At 40.0% G+C, this 21,064-nt stretch overlaps 1 protein-coding gene across 3 annotated transcripts in view; it reads left to right on the top strand.

The window, feature by feature from the left end:
• esyt2a (extended synaptotagmin-like protein 2a) overlaps window positions 1-21,064 on the top strand; it is a 52,491-nt gene that overhangs the window by 5,255 nt on the left and 26,172 nt on the right. For all 3 annotated transcript variants that reach the window (XM_031754371.2, XM_031754369.2, XM_031754372.2), the window contains exons 3-7: window positions 11,107-11,148; window positions 13,231-13,365; window positions 13,801-13,877; window positions 14,480-14,552; window positions 17,324-17,413. In XM_031754371.2, the coding sequence (XP_031610231.2) occupies window positions 11,107-11,148; window positions 13,231-13,365; window positions 13,801-13,877; window positions 14,480-14,552; window positions 17,324-17,413 (417 nt within the window). The remainder of the gene's footprint in view (window positions 1-11,106; window positions 11,149-13,230; window positions 13,366-13,800; window positions 13,878-14,479; window positions 14,553-17,323; window positions 17,414-21,064) is intronic.

Genomic DNA, 21,064 nt, shown 5'->3' with positions numbered 1-21,064 from the left:
CACGGGAGCAAAGATAAGGTGAACTCTTGGTTATTTAAGTAGGACTGCAACTAGAGATTATTTAGTTAGTACATAGAATGCCCATCTCAAAGCTGAAGTTGATATATTCGCATTGCTTATTTTGTCTAACCAACACAACAAAACATGGATATTGGAAAAATGTATGAAATCTTCACATTTAAGAAGTCTGAGTGTTCTTGGTTAATCGTTGTTTTTATAAAAGCAGCAAACCTGAACCTCAATAATGCATTATTTTAATAGTGAGTAAACTAGCTGTGTTCATCTGTGAAGTATAGATTTTGTTGGAGCTCCTTGTCTACTATTTCTCACCCTCCTAGGAAATATGCCTGGAATGAGGCTTGATAGGCAGTGTGGGCACCAGCTCATAGTTAGCAGGCCAAGAATGCCTGCTACAGTTTTATCTTTCTGAAGACAAACCAACACTGTTCACCTTGTTCTCTCAGCATTGTTGGACACAAAAAGATGTAGAGGCCAATGTCGACTGGAAGCAAAAATTAAGAAGAAAATTCAAGATAATCATAACCCCTGATTTTTATTTATGTACTTACAGTACAGTGTACTTACTCTGACACCTGCACTTGACTCCTATGAGGATGTGTACAGTTCACATGTGATATAAGCATTACCAGCTATTTCAAACAAATACTCACCCTTTTATGTTGTGTTGTGCAGTACTGAACAAACTCCCAGCACGTAGATCAAAGTGTCTGATTAAAAAGATTGCTGTGTCTTTCTGGTTAGTTATTCAATCACAAACTTTGATTCAATGCAAAATATTCTCATAACAAAATAAGTTATTAAACTTACAACAGTGTTACATCAGTGTTTGTACGTTGATCAAATAGCAGGATATAAACCTATTTCATTTGAGGCTGTTGTTTTGCAGCTGGCTTGGAGTTCTAGCTAGTTTTAACTCAGGCCACTTTACCTTTTTTTAGGTTCTTTAAGATGTCAATGTCCAGCTGGGTGACGTTGATTAAATTGTCTGATTAGATTTTGGGGGATTTTTTTGTCCTCCTCCTCCTTACCCCCAACTGGTTGCAGCAGATTCCTGCTTTCCATGAGCCTGGTTATGTTGGAGTTTTTTCCCGTTAAAAGGGAATTTTTACGTCCCACTCTGACCAACAGCATGCTCACAATGGCTCATCTGATTATCTAAAATGCTACTAAACATGTAAGATGGAATAAGACATTAGTGATTGAGGTCTGAAATTAACAATGGCGCAGACTTCTTGATAAACACTCAACAAACTTATGGAACCTAATTATCGTTCAAGGTTCATGGCTCGTATATCTTTACTATAGAAAACCTGTAAGATGAAAAAAGGTATTTTTGTCATCCACTGTGAATGTAAACGATGGCATAAAGTGAAACAACAGCACTGGACTTATGCAACAATACTATCATGTGTGCTTTTGAAAGAAACCACATACCGTTTTTTGTGCAGTCTTAGTACTCCATTGTCCTGTAATCTGTTCATCCACATAAGCTGGAAAATCAGATGGTTTGTTCTTCCGCTGCTTATCTTTGCTCTGCTTTTCACAGCCTGCAGCCTGTAAAGCTTTGAATGTGATTACTGAATGTTATAATACACAATGAATTTATTTATTTATTTTTTCCTGGACAGCATCATTCAGAAATCATTCAGCAAAATTACTTCAACATGATCCTGCCACCAGGCACTGCTAAAATACTGTTTATTATTTAGCAGCCAGCTTATGGTCTTTAATCATATGACAATCAAAATAGGTTGACCTCAAACACAGGCATCAAAAGTTCAGACTACTGCTGGCTGCTTTAAAGATGAGCGCAGTGATCGAAGGAGAGGTTTGAAATGCCTGTCGCTACAGCAAAGAAATGAGGTCAGTGTGGTAAACCGACAGGCTGGAGGTTTAGGACAGGCAAACCAAATTCCTGTGGAGATAAAGACAGAGCTGATATTTGAGTGTCAGACTCAGACCTTTGCATAGCGTGCTGATAATGTGCATTATGTGTTTTGATTTGAATCATGCTTTCCTCTGGCTGACTGCCATAATTGATTAAGTATTTAAAATAACAAAAAAAGCTTATTTTCAAGCCAACATGCAAAACAGTTGATGATTCGAGGATTTCCCATGTGGAAGTTTTACACTCTTTCCTTGATTGATAGTGTTTTTTTCCCGATATGTTACAGTATAAACCATGAACCAAGAAAATAAGTCTAGAAATAATGGTTAGTGGAGTCGCTGTTTATGTCATGGAAAAAACAGAAGGTAAAGATAACACCAAAGAGTTGAGTTTTGCACTCCTGATTTGATTGATTTATTACAGGTGACTTTTCTGTGTTTAACCACATTAAAATATGAATCCCCTGTGTTTGACAGATTATTTTTGCGATTAGTTGACTAATCACACATACCAAAGAGTAGCAAAGCCAGCTGTGTGTAACTAAGTGTAAAGAGCAATCTGAGTGTTTGACACCAAAGAGTTGAGTTTTGCACTCCTGATTTGATTGATTTATTACATTTAAGCTGACCAACGCGAATAGCAGTGGGGCAAAGGTGAAGCCTGTAGGAATCAAAACACACAAATGAAATCCAGCAGGTGGGGTTGTTACTGAGTACCGAATAAAAGCTCATGTGTCCATTTTCCATGAGAACATCAAGTAGATAATTTGTGTCATCTTCTGGTGTTTGAATCCACATACCAGCAGTAATGTGGAGTCGTGGACGGGGAACAGAGGCTTCAGAAAATGACTGAGCTGAAAAGAGATGTGCACTTAGAGCAAATTGTTACTTTTCTTTTTTTTTAGGAAAAAGTCTTAAACTGATGTGGCTGTAGAAGCAAATACAGCTGTGCAGCCAGTTTCATGGCAAAAGATGGTATTTTATGGTGCTCACTCTAGTGAAGGTAAACCACATGATCAAAGATCGTTTAAGTCTTTGTGTGAAGCTGTTAAACTATCAGAGTCATGACCGGTTGAAGCCAGAGAAGAGGAGCAAAGAGAGACTGTGAACAACTACAAGAACTGGAGAGAACTGGCAGAAGTTAATGATGTGAAATGGTGGCGTGTACATGACTGGGAGTGAAAGAGAGGGGCGTGCAGGACAAATGTTGAGTGTGTCAGCCTGCAGCAGCATAACTAAAACATGGTTTCACATTCACCAGGTTTAAGCTCATTTCTAAAAGCAGAGAGAGCGTGTTTGTGTCCTGAATCCAAACTGTGAGCTGGATCCAAGGAAGAGAGGCCGGATAGCTGAAAGGTTTTCTACTTTTGAACAATTTGGGGAAACCACAAGTCAACCTTCACTCTTTGTGAAACACGGTGCTTGGTCTTCAAGAGGTGATCGAACCTGGCAATTCAGGACTTTGTATGTGAAGAGAAAGATTGTAACTTTAATTAACAGAGAGCCAGAGATGAGAAGCTGATATGAGAGATATATGATCTGTTTTTCGAGTCTATGTTTTTGTTTCGTAAAACAACCTACACTACTATCAACTGGAAGCTTGTGAAACAGGTTGTTATGAGATGGCTGCAGAGTTGCTTACATGTCAGACTGTAATGAGAGGGAGTTCGTTTGCATGACTAATGGTATGATTTTTCTATACTGTGCAGTACTCTGGTTATATTCGGCTTTTTTATGGAGGTTGGAACCATCCTCGTGATTTATGGTTGGGTTTGAGTCACACAGATTTGGCCGTGTTGGGTAATTCCTGGGTGGGACCATGAGTATGAACGTTGTGGAAAATTTCAGGCAAACTCAGCCAAACGTCTTCTCTTCTTAGTCCAATGTTCCAGTGACCTGGTTTGATGCAGCCCGACTGCGTTGTGCCTTTCAAAACACAGACATAGGAAGTTGCTGCATTAGCAGTGTAACTGTTTCCCTCCATGTCCCAGTGGCTCGTCCTCTTCCTCCTCCCTCTCTTCATCTGTGTGTGCTCATACGATATGGGATGGGTGGGGATTCCCTGTTCTTTTGAAGTGCCAGAGGGCGGGGCTGTGCTCTGCAGCCCAGAATGAAAACAATGCGAAGGAGCAGAAAGGCCTCGGCTGCTCTGCCCTGCTCTGCCCTGCTTCAAGTGTTTATACGTTTTTATTTGGTTGTGAAAAGAAACGTGGGGTGTTGTACAAAAAGTGCCAGCGTTTATCTTAATCTGGGTGTGTTTGGATCTGCATATTTATTGCAGTCGTGAAGGAAATATTTACCCTAGCACCCCTAATGATAAAAATGAATGCGTCAGCCTTGTTATTGTTATTCTTTTAAAATATAGCTGGAGTAGAGAGCAGCACTGTGCAGTGGATTGGCTGTTTATTTTTAAGAAATTGGTGAGCAATGTTGACTCAATACAGACTTATCAGCATCCACACGCAAATGAGTTAGACGTGATCAAAGCTGAGTTTCTGAAACTTGCAGGGAACATGGATACTTTTCCTGCTTTTAGATAAATTCCTGAGCTGTGTCGCCCTGACGAGGGGAGACTCCTGTGGTTTGCAAAAACACTTGTTGGGAAAACTGATCTTGCATACATTGACTTTATGGGCTAAATTGCTATATTCAGGTCATACTTACTAGTATCATTTGCAAATTATGGTCATTCTGAGTGTCAAATAGGGAGATTATCCAGGATTATCCTGGCTAACAGCTAGGTAATCACTTGCTTACAGACAAAACTTCACAGCATCAAAAACCTCTGTGAAATTAGCTGAGTGATATACAGACAATATCGTGCGTTCGCCCCAACCCAAGTTAGGATATTGCGGATGACTGCAGAGGGGCTATTGCATGTTGTCCTACAAAAACGTATTGCGCATTAAAGCTGAATGCATATTTTCCTCATGATGGTCCGTCTTGCTCGCTCAGCCTAAATATAGGCATCAGTGGAGCAACCGTCTCGTCATATCCACCTTTCAACATCTTCTGTCGTTTAAAGGGGACATGACTAAGCAGATTTTCCTGTTTTGTTATCACCTTATAGATTTACAGAGTCACCGTCTTCCCCCTTTTAAAATTTTTTACACTTTTTTTAAAAATTTCAGCCGGACACAGAGAAAACATTTAGGATTTTCTGCTGTAGAAGAATTTTTTTAAATATATTTTTTGTTTCATTTTTTATAACCTCTCATTTTTATTTTCATTTGTTACTCTTTTTCCCACATCTCCCCCCTGCTCTCTCTCACACAGACATGCTTTGTGTTTGGGGTGTGGCTGGGGAGGAGTGCCAGGATTTTCTAACAGCTGGTGCATAGTTGGGCTGTGAGTCTCTTCGCGCATGTCGCACATTTTGGCATGAACACGCACACACGTGACGGAAGGTGACGCTCCAGTCTTCTGCTAATCCTTTGTTGGTTTTACAGAAGGCCTGCTGTACAAGGCAAAAGCCAAAAATGTTGCCCCACATCGGATCCATGTTTTTCTTGAGTATAGAGGGCACGGTGACAGGAAGCAGAACTGCAGATCAAAACATGCGCAGGTCTGTGCTGGTGTGGGCGTATCGCTGCAGGCGTATGAAGTGCGATCCAGGAAGGCCTGTTTGAGAAATATATCCATAAGATTGCAGAGATATTGACAGACACTGCTCAGTATAATCTCTCAGACAGGATTTGACAAGTCTGGAAGGCTTACAGCAGTGCTAATTTTCACCATTGGATTACAAGTAATGATAATGCAACATTTAGACAAAGCGGGATATGCTTATTTGCTTGTTTGCTGAAAGTCTTACTGAAATAAATGAGGACTTTGCTGACAATGGTTGTATAGCCTGCACTTAAACTAGATTTTGTGTGCATGAGTTATCCAGTACTTTGAGAGCCCGTGGGTGCTTCTTTGTAACACCAATGAATTGTAATGAAGTTATGATTAGTGGTGGCTCATATTGGTGTGTCTGTAATGTGTTAGTGCGATGAAGAGTTGATGTTGAAGAGTTAAAATGAATAGACACTGGGAATTGCAGTGGTCCAAACTGTTAATGGAAACATCATTATTATGATGATGTTTATGATGGTGTTATCCTCCACGTGCTAAAATAACCCTATAATTTATATTAGGGCTTGATTATGGTAAAAAAAACAAATCAGAATCGTTTTCTAATCTCCATCAATTCACCATAAATCACTTTGTTAATTGTTGATTGATCTTTTTACGGCAGCCTTTGTACTTTAAATATTTTACATGAAAACCCCAAAACACAGTAAGTAAGAAAGTGTTCTTGTCCATTAAGCCCATCTCACATATGCAGTTATCAGTCCCTGGCAGCTCGCCTCCACTGTGGGATGTCTACGGGTGCTGATGGGGGTCAGAGGAAGCCCCAGGTGGCAGAGGACTTGTATGCCATTGGAGACTTTGAAACAACAACGTTTTACACCTTTAACCTTGAGGAAATTTGAACAACTGCCAGTACTGATAAAATAAAGGCCTTTACTTTTCCAAACCTACATTGAGTACCTAGAGCTGGATGTTTGGGTCAATGACTTTTTAATTTGCCTGGTCCCAGTTTACTCGAGGAATGTTGCTGACTGTGTTTAACTTTGAGTAGAGGACTGAGCAGATTATCAGCTTCTTCATGCATTTTTTAAGTGAGCGCTGCCGATTCAGGGGATTTAGAGAGAAATCTGCAGGAAGAGCACACTGAGGTCAGACGTTGGGAGTTTCTGGTGACGTAGATACTTGAAAGATTCAGTGAACAGAAAGACTGTTTTCCTTCAGTAACCTGAACCATTGTTGCTCTAAAAGACGAAAATGTTCCCAGTTTATTGAGGAAATGAATACATATCCTTGTTTTGTTGCTCTCCAGAGAACTCTACATTATTGAATACAGAATAAAAACACATTTACATAAATTATATGTTTCTTCTTGTTACAAATAAAAGGTTGTATTGCCCTTTAGTTTCAGTCCTCAGACACAGTCTGTCCCACATTCCTTCTCTGGTCATAGTTTTATGCTCAGTTTTTTTAGTACTTAACCTAATTTCCTGTGTAATTCATTTAAATGAGGGAAAATTAGTAATTTGCTGTACTTTCCTCTCACTCTTATCAAGATGATGTCCAAATCTAGATTTTTCTTTCAGTTATTTACCCTAAAAGTAAACTCTGCTTCTGCAGCTGTTGGCTTTTTATTGGCCAGATGAGTCATACTTTCCTTTTTTTTTTTTTTTTTTTTTTTTGTCTGGTTCCAACTCTGTTGTTTTGGTTTTTTGTCATCTGCCAAGTTGCAGACTGTTTATATGACAGATGTGGTTAGCGCTGGGACTAAGGAAAGAATGGAGCAATGACCTATCAGAGCCATATTTGGAGCAGCTTTGCCTTAAGTGTAACCTGGAATAACTCACAGACAGACACTGTCACCAAAAACAAACAATGATTTGTATTTCACTTACATGTAAAGCTCCACTTTAATCCCTGATGGAGCGCTTTGGCCCAACAAACAATAGGATGCAGTAGCAGTATTTTCTTTCTATCAGCCCTTTGCCTGCTTAGCTCATAATGGCATCTTCAAAGATGCTGATGTTTATCCATAATTGACTTTTTGTGTTTTAGTAATTTGAGACAGGGGGTCCGGTTCTTAGAAGCCATGTGACATTCCAGGGGAAAGTATTCAAACAACACTAATAAAAAAACACCAGAGAAACAGTCATTTGCATTAGTCACGTTGTTGTTGTTGTTGTTGTCTTTCCATTTTCTGTACTAGCTGCACGCCCGCGCTCACATAAGTCAGTTATTTTGTTTGTCGTGATTGTGATGAAACTGATTAATTGTCCATCTCTCTACTGTTTCTGGTTAATGTTTTTGTCATTTTTCATGTAAACTAAAACAGCAGCAGCAACTCTCCATTAGCGAGTTAACGGGGATCACCCCGTGCAAGGGGCTGCACGGCGCTAACGCGTTAACGAGCTCACCGCGCTAACGCGTCAACGTCGACATGCAACACGGGGCGATCCGCGTTAACTTGCTAACGGAGATTTGCAGCATTAATGCGGTCCTGGTGTTAACATCATTTTAACGAGATTAACGCTGACTGCACTAATTTACATTTTTTAAATAGTTTCAGCTTCTTAATGGTGAAAATCTGCTGCTCATCTTTGTGTTATGTAAAAAAACACTGAACATAGCTGGTAGTTTGCGCTTTCATAAACTGAGATGGAATTTTCACTATTTCCTAATCTTTTTATGTGGCGTGAAATTAATCAGGGAATTCAGAACAGAACAATACTGCTGCACTTCTGTCAGGTGCAAATGGGATTCTACACACTTGGCAGTAAATGGCGAGCATGACATCAAGCACATTCAGTATAAACGCTGAAGTTTGTTCACATGGTTCATTAAATGCAACAGAAAAATGGTGTCACTTTTTTGTTGTCATAGGAAATGTAATCCCCAGGAAACGCAGTGGGATGGTGATGTCACCATTAGCTCTTTCAGTTGTAGGATGCATGACTGCATGGTCATGGTCTGCACAGCATGCATAACTTGGATGGCTTCTTGTGCCACTTTGGGCCACATGTGAGACTCAGTGACTCTCAGTGATGCTTCTGTACGCGACACATGTAGCATTTGTCATGTCTCTGTACCCATTTACATGAAGTTTCTCAGCTTATAAAGACACTCGGCTGTTCCTTTAAATTTCTGTGAAGGCTTTCATGTATTTTAGATGTTCATTTTCAAGTATGCATGGTTCGCAGGTCATCTGTACTTTAATTTTTAAAACTTTACATGTGTGAGAAACAGTTGTGAATGCATCTACTTTAAAACCCAGATTTGTCTTTGAACACATAACGATTTCAGTTTTATTAAAAATATCTAAGGAACTTTTGTAGGATCACAAGAACATAAGCAAATATATTTTTTATGTCTTAGGTCAGGGATGTTGGTTCCTTGAGCTCCAGAATGCAATAGTAGGATCAGCTTTGGTCAATTTCATTTTTCAGTGAAATGGACTTTGATCTTTGGACATTCAAATACACATAAATGCAAAACACTGAAATGAGGAAGTACATGCAAAGACAAACCTTTTATTTATGCTTGTGCTTTGAGCCTTACCAGCCTGTATTTAAATGGACTTTGTTTGTGGCCCCTGCCGCTCGTGTATCGGCCTCAGGCCTGAGTGTTTCTCCCGAATTCTCTCAGCGTGTCCATTATGTAACACGTCTGCCACAGCCTACTCCCAGTCTACTCCCAGTCCTCCAGAAGTCCTTTGATGCTGCTGCACTGACATCCTGGTGTTCGGCATGTCGCAGCACTTAGCCTCTGAGTTGTATTTTCCTATGAGACATCCATCATTTGTCAGAAAATGATACTGCACTTAAACATACAGCAGCCACTTTGCCAGGCTGCCAGCATGACTGGCTGGATGGCAATACAGGTCTGTCAAGTCGGGTCTGTGGCTTGAAGTCGGATCATTTCAAGCCTAAAATAATGAGTGCATGTGTCTAAAATAAATTAAAGTCTAAGAAAAGAAGTGAAGCTGGCTGGCTTTTCCCTTTTTCCCTTACCTAATGGCAGCAGCAGTGGTAACTCGAGCTGAGCTCTCACCATGAGCAGTGAACCCAAATGGCATCTGCTGAAGACATTTTTGCTTTTCTTTTTGAAGTACAGGGCTCAACAGTTCCCCGTCTGCCCAACAGTAGCCACCAACACAACTACTGAAGAGGTGACCTGTGATTAGGCTATATATGATGCATATACATAGGCTGGATGTAGGCGGGGTAATTGCTAATGCTAATTCATTAAGTTAATTATCCATATTGTGTTGATGGGGCGTATCAGTTCACTATTGATTTTTTTAGATATTTTGCAGCATCTCGCACAACATCTTTCTGTCTATGTGAATATTAGAACATCTCAAGTCAGCACCACAGTTCTGCTGCACTTGGATCTGGAAGATGAGCAGTTGTTTGTAGGCTGAGTCATATTGAGGAACATGTCACCTCATTCTGCACAGGCATATAGACATTTGAAAAGAGGGCTGAGAGTGCTGACACGGGCTCTGTTTTAAAGTGTTTTCTTGCTCTCTCTGTAATATTTTATTTTACTAGGAAGTTAGCTGCTAAGAAGAATCCCTAGTTATTGTAGCTACTCCAACGTCTCAGCAGTGATGGGATGAATTAGGATGAGATTCAGTGCAGATGTTCATGTTCCCCAGAGGAAGAACTCTAATTACTTTGATGACTTTTAGTCTTGGAACACAATGAGGTACACATTGATGGCTTTCAGAGTCTGTTGTAGTCAATTGATTTCACCTCAGTAACTCAACTTAAGTTCTATCATGAACAGTTCTTTGACATCAACAGCGATGAGTGAAAAGTGGAGGTGTGTGTGAGTCTTTGCACGCAGCATCAGAGGCTTCATTACGGTGTTTTCTCTGTGGCTTGCTGCTCTGCCAAGAGACCTGGCATGAATCAGTGGGAAAAGTACAGGAATGTGAGGTAACACGATGCCAAAACAAAGGGACAAGCTTTCACTGATATGCTGTAAGAAGCCTCGTTGTAATCGCAGACCTGCACTTTCCTTTTTTCCTTGTGTGTTTTTGCACCTCGGTGTAATGCAGTGCAGCTCAAACAGCAACATTAAGCTTTTAAATTTTAAAACTGAACCAGTGCATCATCTAAGCGTAATATTTTCTTCAAGCGATTTATGTGTAATGTAAAACGATTAGATTTAATTTAGTTTTTGCAAGGTTTACTTCATAAGCTGACAAAAAGGAGTGCTACAGTATGCTTCATAGTTACTAAACAGACTGAAGCATTTCCTGTAATTTTTTTGTGGCCTGACCTTTGAACTCCTTACTGTTTATCTCTTCCTTGACCTTTGACCAGCAGCATGCAATATATTTTTTTTTTTAACAGGTTATTTTTTACAGTTTCATTGGTTTGTTTTCTAACTTGCAGCTGGATGTAACAGCCTGTAAATTCATGCCACAGATTACAGTAGCTGTGATGTAGTTTGTGAACCAGAAGTATAGAAACAATGCGTCCTCTATGGTAATGTCAGGAAACGGAGAGGAGACACAAATGAGGGCACTAAAGAAAACCATGACCTTTCCATCAGAGCTATGTTTAAAATAAATGTAAATCATGTTTTTAACTGATGCATTTCCATCTTCTATTCCAGGTCCATTATCCAGATGTGGAAAGAGTGGAATGGCTGAATAAGGTATACACACCTCTTTTTTTCTTCTTCTTTGTATTATATTTAAATTAATTTTTGTGCTTAGACACCTACTTGCACACCGCCCTACGTCCTCAACAATAGTCTGCCAGCTAGCAGAGGCAGACAGGCAGGGTTTATAAATAGGATCTGAATCTGGAGCTCTGAGAGACCCTGACCCAGTGCTTCCACCTCCCCGGAGAGAGACACTGAGGTGGGGAGAGAGTGAAGGAGAGAGATGCAAAGTGAACTAGAGAGAGGGAGAGAGAGCGAGTCTTAACGTCAGAAGAGCACCACTTACTGTAAATGTTTACAGGTCCTTCCAGTAAAAAGGTAATGGATGAAGATGAGCAGGAAAATATCTTTTTAATATCCAGATCTGTTTATGGGAACACAGAAAGTCATTTGAAAGGCAAATAAAAACCAGATGTATTCTCCTCTAAAGCAAAGAAATGGCCATAACTTACCCATAAGATGACAATCAATAGCTGTGGTTATCACCACACAGATGGGCACTTTTATAGGAGGATGGAGTGAGGGACAGCCTGGGCTTTGGTGCCTTACTCTTTATTGGATTTAAATGTCTTCCTAAAGTATTGCTAAATGTTTCAATAAATTTTAAATTAAAAAATAATTTCTTACAAAGACCCTTATTTATTTGCCGTATTTATTTAGTAAATGTACTGTAAATGTCACTTCATTAAGTGTGATCATCACCAGTGAATGTATGTGATGGACGGGGGATGGAGGAGGACCATTGCATAATACACTCCCTCATTTCCCTCAGATTAGGATTTTGACCTGTGCATTGCTCAGCTCAGGCAGATTAAATGATTTTACATTTTTCGCACCCAAACACAGAAGTGAGGAGCGTGCTTCTGTACAGAAGCCTGAAAAGTCATGTCGTCCGCTGCCAACAGATATCGCTCAGTTCATTGCTTCTTTATCTGGATCAAATAGGTCATAATGAGCAGAACTTCACCTGTCATAACATCAGACCTCTGTGAAACTTTAATGCTCCTGGTAACTGTGTAATCAAAGTCAAAGGACCGTTTATAGCAGTTCATAGTGTTCACCTGAGGGCGCAGAGCATTTTTACACTTTTAAAATGTGTGCACAGTGCTTAGAGGATTTTATAGGGAAGTTGATTCAAAGTCATTTCTGTGGTAGTGAAATCTCCGTCTGAGTATGGCTCGGTGAATAGATGTCAAAGCAACAATCAGCATGTTACTACAGCACCGATCTGGTAACTTCCTATCTCATATAGGCATCCGTATCCTCGGTGTGTATGCTTATTAATGCTGACATATTCAGTGTGTTTTGTTGTGTGACAGGAGACTCTTTTACACCTGGAGTCAAAATGCTCATAATAAACAGAAGTGTTGTGCAAAGTTTGGGTGCGTTATTTCTCTCGCTGTGATTGTACGAGGGCTTTGTGTGAGGTGATAATATTTTAACAACTGAAGGTCGGGTGAAGGAGCAGCTGAGAGTAATTGCAGGGTGGTTTCTTTTATCCCCGTGAACTATAAAAATGATCTTGTTTGGCAAAGGTGTTGGCAATACAACACTGATAAGAAATACAGTTGTCAGACATATTTTTGATTGTTGTTTACCTGTAACGGCTGTGAGGGTATAATACGATACAGTGTGATGTAATATGATGTAATGTGAAGCAATACATTGTATTGCCCGTCAGGGGGATTTCAGATTGGGCACAAATAGCTGCACATGTAGTTACAGAAACACAGGAGTCTTGGTAACAGCTTCTCAATTGCAGTAGTAAGTAGACAATATGAAGTATGACAAACACAGTGACAGTTTAAAGTACACTGGTCTCTGCATTGTTTGTCGTTTGAACTAAATTGGTATAGTGCAACAAACACACAAGGATATGCAGAGAGATGCCAGGTAGTAGTTTTTCACCAGGTCTGCTGTAAAACATGAGGCTTGTCCAGCAGCTGCATGTGTCAGTGCTCAGTGACTGACTTTTTTCTTCAGGCTGTGGGCTGAAGGATTTTGGGCTGTGGGATTTGGATGTCTTATATCTGTCTAATTCTTTCTCCCACATGATTTTTCTCCCCTCCTCAGACGGTGAAGCAGATGTGGCCGTTTATCTGCCAGTTTGTGGAGAAGCTGTTCAGAGAGACCATCGAGCCGGCGGTGAAGGGCGCCAACCCTCATCTCAGCACCTTCTGCTTCACCAAGATTGACATGGGCGACAAGGTGATAAGATAATAACACAGTGTTGTGAATGCACGACTCCGAAAGACCATGGCATGACACTTCTGCCGTTTGGGTTATTCGTAGTAATACAGCAGCTAGTATTTTGTTTTATAGCCTTTTATTGCCTGTAGAATAACACTATTTATTTTTAGATGTTAGCTTTGTGGGAAATCCTGGAGAATTAGTGTCATGGATGTTTTAGGCAGCACCATCTGTCAGAGTGTACGTGTTCAGATCTTTTATCGCATGTTTCTATTTGTGACTCCTTTGTTGACTCGCATGAACTGATTTAATCAGAACTGGAAAGTTTCTTGCCTCACACGTAGAATTATGCAGAGCTAGTAAACATTAAATAAAGCTTTGACTGCAGGTCTGGTCACATTTCACTAAAGATTTCCTTCGTTTTAACCTTCATGTCTTCTTTTTTTTCTGCAGCCGCTGAGAGTGAATGGAGTGAAAGTTTACACAGAAAATGTGGACAAGAGGCAGGTTATCATGGACCTGCAGATCAGGTAGACCGCTCAGATTCATTCATTGTTGAATTCACTTGACTTGGCCAAGTGATGTAATCTTAATTGCACTTTTTTCTTTCAAATTATGACTTATGTACAAATCTTAGCGTCAGGCCTTTATTTAAAACCTGTCGTTTGTTTAATTTGGTCTGAATCAGTTGACGAGTTTTAAAACTCCTGTACTTTAGTTTTTCACACAGAGAAAATTCAGACTACACATGAGGTCACTTTGTCGTTACTTCAGTAAATGTTTATTAAAGTGCTCATTTTGTGTGCTTCCTTTTTCTCAGTATCATAACTGGTAATAATTGTCAGTTGTGTTACCTGACTGTTTTTTTCCAAATAGACAGGATCATTTCCACGCACTCGTTTTTTGAGCCCATGCAGAAATGCTCACTAGCACATCAAATGTAGATTAAGCCACCATCAAATTAGCCAAATACATTTGGATGGTGGATGTACAGCCCTCTCCTCGGGTTGTGTGTAAACTTGCCCTTTAAAATCTGAATAAATGCAAAATGTGTTTTTGTTTTTATTCTTTTTATCTTCATATGAATACACACATGAATCCCCTTCTACGTTCTTCTCGCCCTTCCTTTCAGTTTTGTCGGGAATACAGAAATTGACGTGGACATCAAAAAGTACTACTGCAGGGCTGGAATCAAAAGTATACAGGTATGAATCCAAGATAGATGCAACATGTTAAGTACAATAGTTTTATGCCTATTTATCCCATATAAAGAAATGAAAATTGCTAAGTCCGTTGTTACAACACTTTCTGCTTCCTATATTTAACAAAACTACGATCCCTCCATCTTCTGCTTTTCCAGTTCAGGGCCCAGTAGGAGTATAGATAACCATTGTAGATGATCATCAAATAGTCACACCTACAGCCTATTTACTATAACCAGTGACCCTAATATGCATAACTGTGAAAAGAATGCCAGAATACCCGGAGCGAACTTATGCAGACACGGATTTAAACCTCCTTGGTGTAAGGTGACCGTGCTAACCTCCACACAGCTGTACCCAAAACTACAAGTCCATTAATTCAATAGTCTGAAAACTGAAAGTGCAAAAGCTGAGACAAGAAATCAGTCATGTTATTTATTTTATTGAGACCTCCTGCATGAGTCATCACTGTTCCCTTGGAGTACAATGACGACTCATCCAGTAACTTTGGGCGGATGGTCGTTCCTGGGAAGGTTCACCACTGTTCTGTGTTTTGTCCATTTGTGGTTAATGGTTCTCACTGTGGATTTCTGGAGTCTCAGAGCCTTAGAAATTTTTTTTTCCATAGTAAATTTTAGGTGCCAGGAACAAATGAATGTCTGGAAATTCTCCCTAATAAATGATGTGGCTGATTTAACTGACATAAAGTTGTTATTCAAGTACTGATCCTTGAACTAGTCCTAGTGGTAGTAGAAGTAGTAACAGTACAGTAACGGTTTCTAAAAAAACAAATGAATGAAAACCTTAAAAACACACACTGTACCACAGCGGTGACTTCTACATCAAGTACTGACCTCTGCGGAGAAAGTTAATTGCATCATGTGTTTACACAGGACTGATAAAGAGACGTTATCCACTCAGCTGTTGGCACAGGATCAGACCATATTTGCTGTCCAGAGATCAGAGTGGGAGAGAAAGTGAGAGGAGAGGACCCAAAGATTTACAGGGAGAAATGGCTACGTGTACAAAGCCCAGTCGATGTTTTCCTTTTGTGTTTGGCTCAGATTGTAGAGCTGCAGTCCCCGTGTCAGCATTTCATAGGCTGCTGAAGAATAAGTAGTTTAAATGGAGAAGATGTGAACTGGGAGCTTATCATGCTTCATGAGTCATTCGGGTTTACGCTTCTCTACTCGCTGGCTGTCGACTTTTTTTTTCTTTTTTTTCTTTTCTTTTTTTGCTGTCACATCTTTTATTTAAAAAGGTATCTTCTTCCTCCCAGTGGGCCTCTGATAGAACATTATCAGCTGCACATGACTTCTAAAGCATCCTCCTTCAGGGAGAAATGAGCTACAGGACGGAAAGTGGCATAAACAAGAGGCTATCTGCAGTCTTTCCGCTGCACGCCCGTTTCGATGTGCAAAATGCTGGTATTTGATTACTCAGAGCAAGCTACAACCAAATTTGGTGCTACAGACGGCCAGTCTGCATATCTGAGGTTTGAGTCACTGCAGCCTCTGAGAAACCTGCATCCAAAATAAAGAAACATTCACTTTGTGTTGCAGACTCTTTCTTCATTCTCGGTCCTCAAAATTAGGATTACAGTAGGCTTAATGATTACAGTATATGTGAGTCTGCACTTTCCCGTTAGTACAGCCTATCTAGTTATATTTTGCGTTCTTGCAGGAAGTGGGAAATAAACTCACTGGTTCTTTTTCCCTCTTTCACCCACCGTGTATTTTGAGCTGCTGTTCCACTGTTCTGTGTGGATAACATTACATACACCCAACCACCACCCACACCTCACGGTTGAACAGAAATCTGAATAAGACTCTGTATATATGGTAAAAAAAAACTATATACAGACATTATTCCTTGGTATTTTACAGATTTTTGACTCACAGTTTGAAATAATCGATGCTCCTTCAACAGGATTTGTCAGAATTTAATCAAATTTGTCTCTTAGTGGGTCGTTGCACAATTTATGTTCACTGTTAAGGTCACATTTGTCATTTTACTGGCAATTTTTTTTTAAATTTTTACCACATAATTGGTCAGATTCTACTCAAACTAATGGGTCCTCACACAATATTCATTGTTGCTGGTGGATTTTGGTCATTATTTCTTGCAATGCAGCAAAACAGTAACAAGAAAACATCACTTTCTCTCTACTTTAAACATTACAGTAACCTGTGATGGATCGCGGGCTGTGAGTGGAAAAAAGTCAAATTGAATGCAAAACACAAACAGGAGAAGAAAGACAGTCTCCTGACTGATAATCCTGTGACTTCTTATCCCCACCCATCCATTCACCTAAGCTGGACTTTGTAGATCTCTAAAACGAGTCTGTTATCTCTCAGTAGCCAATAATACGCCGTGACGGCTGTAACCCTGTTGGATTTTTACAGGGAAGCAATCAAACTTAAAGATTAAACAAACAGTCTTACTCTTGTTTTTTTCCCTGACCTGGATTCTGAGGCTTAACAGGTAATTGAGGGGAAGAAAAAAATAGAGTTAAAGATTAGATGGTCCTGCAGGCTGTGATCAGAAGCAATAATTTGGGTAAACTTATCTGTGATGTGTGCGGTCCAGTCTGAACGCAACCAGAAAGCAAGTCACTTGGATCAGAGATGAAACGTTTGTCCCACTGAGAACGCTACGTCAGATGAACAGAACCAAGTTTTTAGGGCTCATCAGTGTAAACTGGACCTGGGGGTCATCACAGGCTAAAAAACAGAAGACTTATTTGTGATGTTTCTTTCTTTTTTTCTGTTCAGCTTCATGGAGTGATGAGAGTGGTGATGGAGCCGCTGCTGGGGGACATCCCTCTGATCGGAGCCCTTTCTGTCTTTTTCCTCAAGAAACCTGTGAGTACTTTAACTTTGGGCAGCTTCTCGCAACAGAGAATATCCTCTGAAACGCTTTCAGGTCTTGTTGTTTCCATTATGTTTTCTGGTCAGATTTTTACATTAACGAGTCCCAAAATGCTTTGTTTTCGTTACGCCCTGATCTGCAGTTCAAAAAAGGGGAAGATGGAGCTTTTTACATGAAAACACACGCACACGTTTTTCAAACTTTGAGCTAATAACTTGCAGAATTCTAGCATACCGGTACCAGCTGTTATCACTGAGATCTTATTGGTTTTCTTTGCCCGATGATGGTCCTGCTGGTACTGTACACTTTGCCACCTACCACAGCGCTTTTCTCTTCAGTCTTCTTGAACGCAGCCTACCTCAAGCCCTCCTTTATCAGTGCATTCCTTCTCTTTGACTGCTGCCTTCCTTCCTGTGCTTCAACACGTCCCCCTTCTAGATTCAGGCTTTGATGGTGGCACTCAGAGGAAAAATAATTGCTATCATAATCTTCAAATAGAAATGTGAAATTGCCCCTGTCTCAATAAACATGTGTCTTCAGTCTGAAATGAGTAGGAGGAGGCTTTTGTGGAGTTTTGAACTAAACGCTGAAGCTTGTGGTTCAGAGGTAACCCAGGAAGAAGTCAGGGCGGTTACAAGTGATTTTATCTCTCTTCTGTCGTCTGCTGTGAAACAAGGTGTGGAGAGCTCAGGCAGATCTTTGCTGACATGGAACATGCATCAAACAAAAAAGATTTTCAGATTAGGCCAGAAAATGAAATCAAATTCTTGATTTTCTTAGATGTTTTTGTGCAGAATTGGAGAGAGACCATTTAAGTCTGTCAGATCATTTATATCACCTGCATATGTGTGAAGTACCCTGACAGGGTCCCTCTTCTAATCTCTTACCACAAAGGATCTAACAAAAAAAGGGCGACTGCTGACACATTTATTATGACATTGTGACATCAGCGTTATGTCTCTTGTAAAATGTATTTGTAGGACTTCAGCTTAGAAACTGACCTCCTTAATAATTTATTATAGAGATGTCCTAGGGCAAGGAGCCAAACACTCATACGCAGTGTTCACTTCAAGTATATAAGGTCAGATCCTGTCTGTCAGGAAGCTTTTCACCTCTTAAGGCATTTGAATCATTTTCCTTTTCAGGATGTTTTAAAAATCATTTAAATCCTTCCTGATTGAGCTGTATTGTACTTCCGGATGTAATGAGTGTAGTAATATGTAACCTGTGAATTTACACAGTGTAATTTTGTAAGTCAAAGCAACAGATCACTCGCCAAATTTGTGTTCTGCTCTGTAGTGTCGTTTATCCTCGTTTATTATTTTGCTATAAATTGCCCAGTTCCAGAGATGACGCCTGCCCTCAGGCCATGATCATGGAGCTTGATGACATTCACCAATCTGGTACAACAATCGTATTTAAAGAGGAAAAAACAAACAAACCCTCAACAGCTGTGTCTCTTTCCAAGAAATAGTGACCTGATTATTCAAATAAGCTGTTCTGTGTAAGAACTATTGTTTTGCTGCATCTGCCTTCTGTTGTGTGACTCTGCAGATAAAACACGCAGCTACCTGTGATGAGAGTTGCATGACTGTAACTCTGTGACAGGATGCAAGTGTTAATCACACCTCTTTGGCTGAGCTGTATTAGCTATATGCATGCTGCTTTGATTAGCAGTTGTCGACAGCAGAGAAATGTTTCCTTCAGCGTGTGGCGGGTTTCAAATTTGACCAACAGTTGAAATTTAGGAGGAAATATTTGCTACCTGTAATAATCATAGATGAAAAAGAGAACAGAAAAAGGAAAATAAGAAAGAAATAATTGGAGAATCTGAAAATCCCGCCCACTGTGCAGGTTTCTCTTCCCTCTCTGTCTTAACCACCTCTCACCTGAAGCATGGGTCTGCGTCTGCGCATGTAATGCAATGATTGATTGTTGATTTTAACCGGAGTCAACTAAAAGTGAGGCAGCCCAGGAGGTTTTTGTGTACTTCTGTTTTTGATATAGCTAAATATTAAGTTAGTTCATAGTAATGCCAGATTTTATAAATAAATCTTCACAGATTCTGTCAGGATAGTTACATTTGAAAGACATCCAATAAAGGCCTGTGATTGGCTGGTGCCTCGTGTCAAAGGGTAGATTTCTGTTGTTGTGTTGTGAATCAGATTTATCAGTTGGGAAAATTTGCAATAAATACCTTTAATTAATATGTATTTCCTGGAATCGTTACTTAAACTGCTGAGTGATGGTAGTAGTAAAGAACTTTCCTGGCTTATTAAAAGTGTCTCTCAGTTCTGCTTCCAGACTCAGACTAGCAGCATTGCTTCCACAGCTATAGATGGTATGTTGTGGTGTTATCATTATACCTGGTCGATAACAACCCTCACACTGACGGTTACCTGCTGCTGTACTGCCACAAATAAACCAACTCGTCACACCGAGCGTGACGTTGCTGATATGTCTTCACTGTTGTTGTTTCTCCTTCCCGTTCCTCCCTGTGTGCCGCAGCTGTGTTGTGACAGGTTGCTTAGCTCCAGGCGTGACAGCTGTGTTCTGACAATGCGGCTAATCAGGAAACTGAGCATTGGTGTCAGTTGGTATCAACCACCAGCCAACTCTGTGTTTTGGTCTATTCTGGTGTGTCTTGTGCTTTTGATTTCATCAGGGGCAAGTTTGAGGCTTCTATCGGGTTAACAGTTTGTATTCATCGCACGACTCTGCACAGGGCAGGGTTTGTTGATGCACCACTTTTATCCAGATCGATTTTCTTTTAAGTGTTGTATTATCAGGAGAATATATATACATAATAGAAACATCAAAAACATCATGAATGTTCAAATAATAAAGCAGACTTTATTAGTAATGTTGCTGTTTTAGCATCTGACATTGTGAGCAGGTTAACACTGCAGTTGTATAAAGTAACTGTTTATTACAATTACTCTCTATGTTTAGGACACATAATTTAATATAACTTGATTGAAATTGGCTCATTAACAGAATTGATCAGTTTTCTTACTATAAAAAATTATTATAAAGTGCAGCAGACATTTCAGTAACTGTAACAACGAATACAGTAACTGTATCACATCATTTAGCATGCACTTCACAGTAGCTACAGCGATGTCATTGAAAGCCTAAACCCAACCAAACGGCAAATAAAGTGTAGAGAAGTTGTAAACTGTAAAATGTAAAAATGTAGTATTGTGAGATATTGGTGATATTATATGGACGTCGGTCAGCATCAGTAAATTAAGCCAAAAAATGGTAATCTGTCACATTTGACCATGAGGAGAACAGGAGTGGGAGTGTGTTTGACGGCTGCAGTGAGATTTAAACGAGCCACATGGTGACCAAAGTGGCATCAGACCTGTCCAGCATAACTCTAAGGCTGGTTTTACATGTAGATCTGTCAAACCATCCAAACAGGTCCTCGAGTGACAGCACTCTGACACAGCAGTTTGAATGACACAGCAGTTTTAAATAACAGCCACCCTAAATTTGGCTGTCCTGACATAACAGGACAAAAGATTGTGGTGGTTGTATGGTTTCGTTGAAGTCATAAACCATGATACCAGACAGTATTTGTATTTATCTGCTATGAATTATTTGAACTGTTTGCTTCTATAGCTTTCAGCAGAAGTTTT

This window comes from Oreochromis aureus, linkage group 18 (assembly GCF_013358895.1).
Source record: "Oreochromis aureus strain Israel breed Guangdong linkage group 18, ZZ_aureus, whole genome shotgun sequence".
NCBI classification, from domain to species: Eukaryota; Metazoa; Chordata; class Actinopteri; order Cichliformes; family Cichlidae; genus Oreochromis; species Oreochromis aureus.
This window is presented reverse-complemented; position numbering and strand designations above follow the sequence as displayed.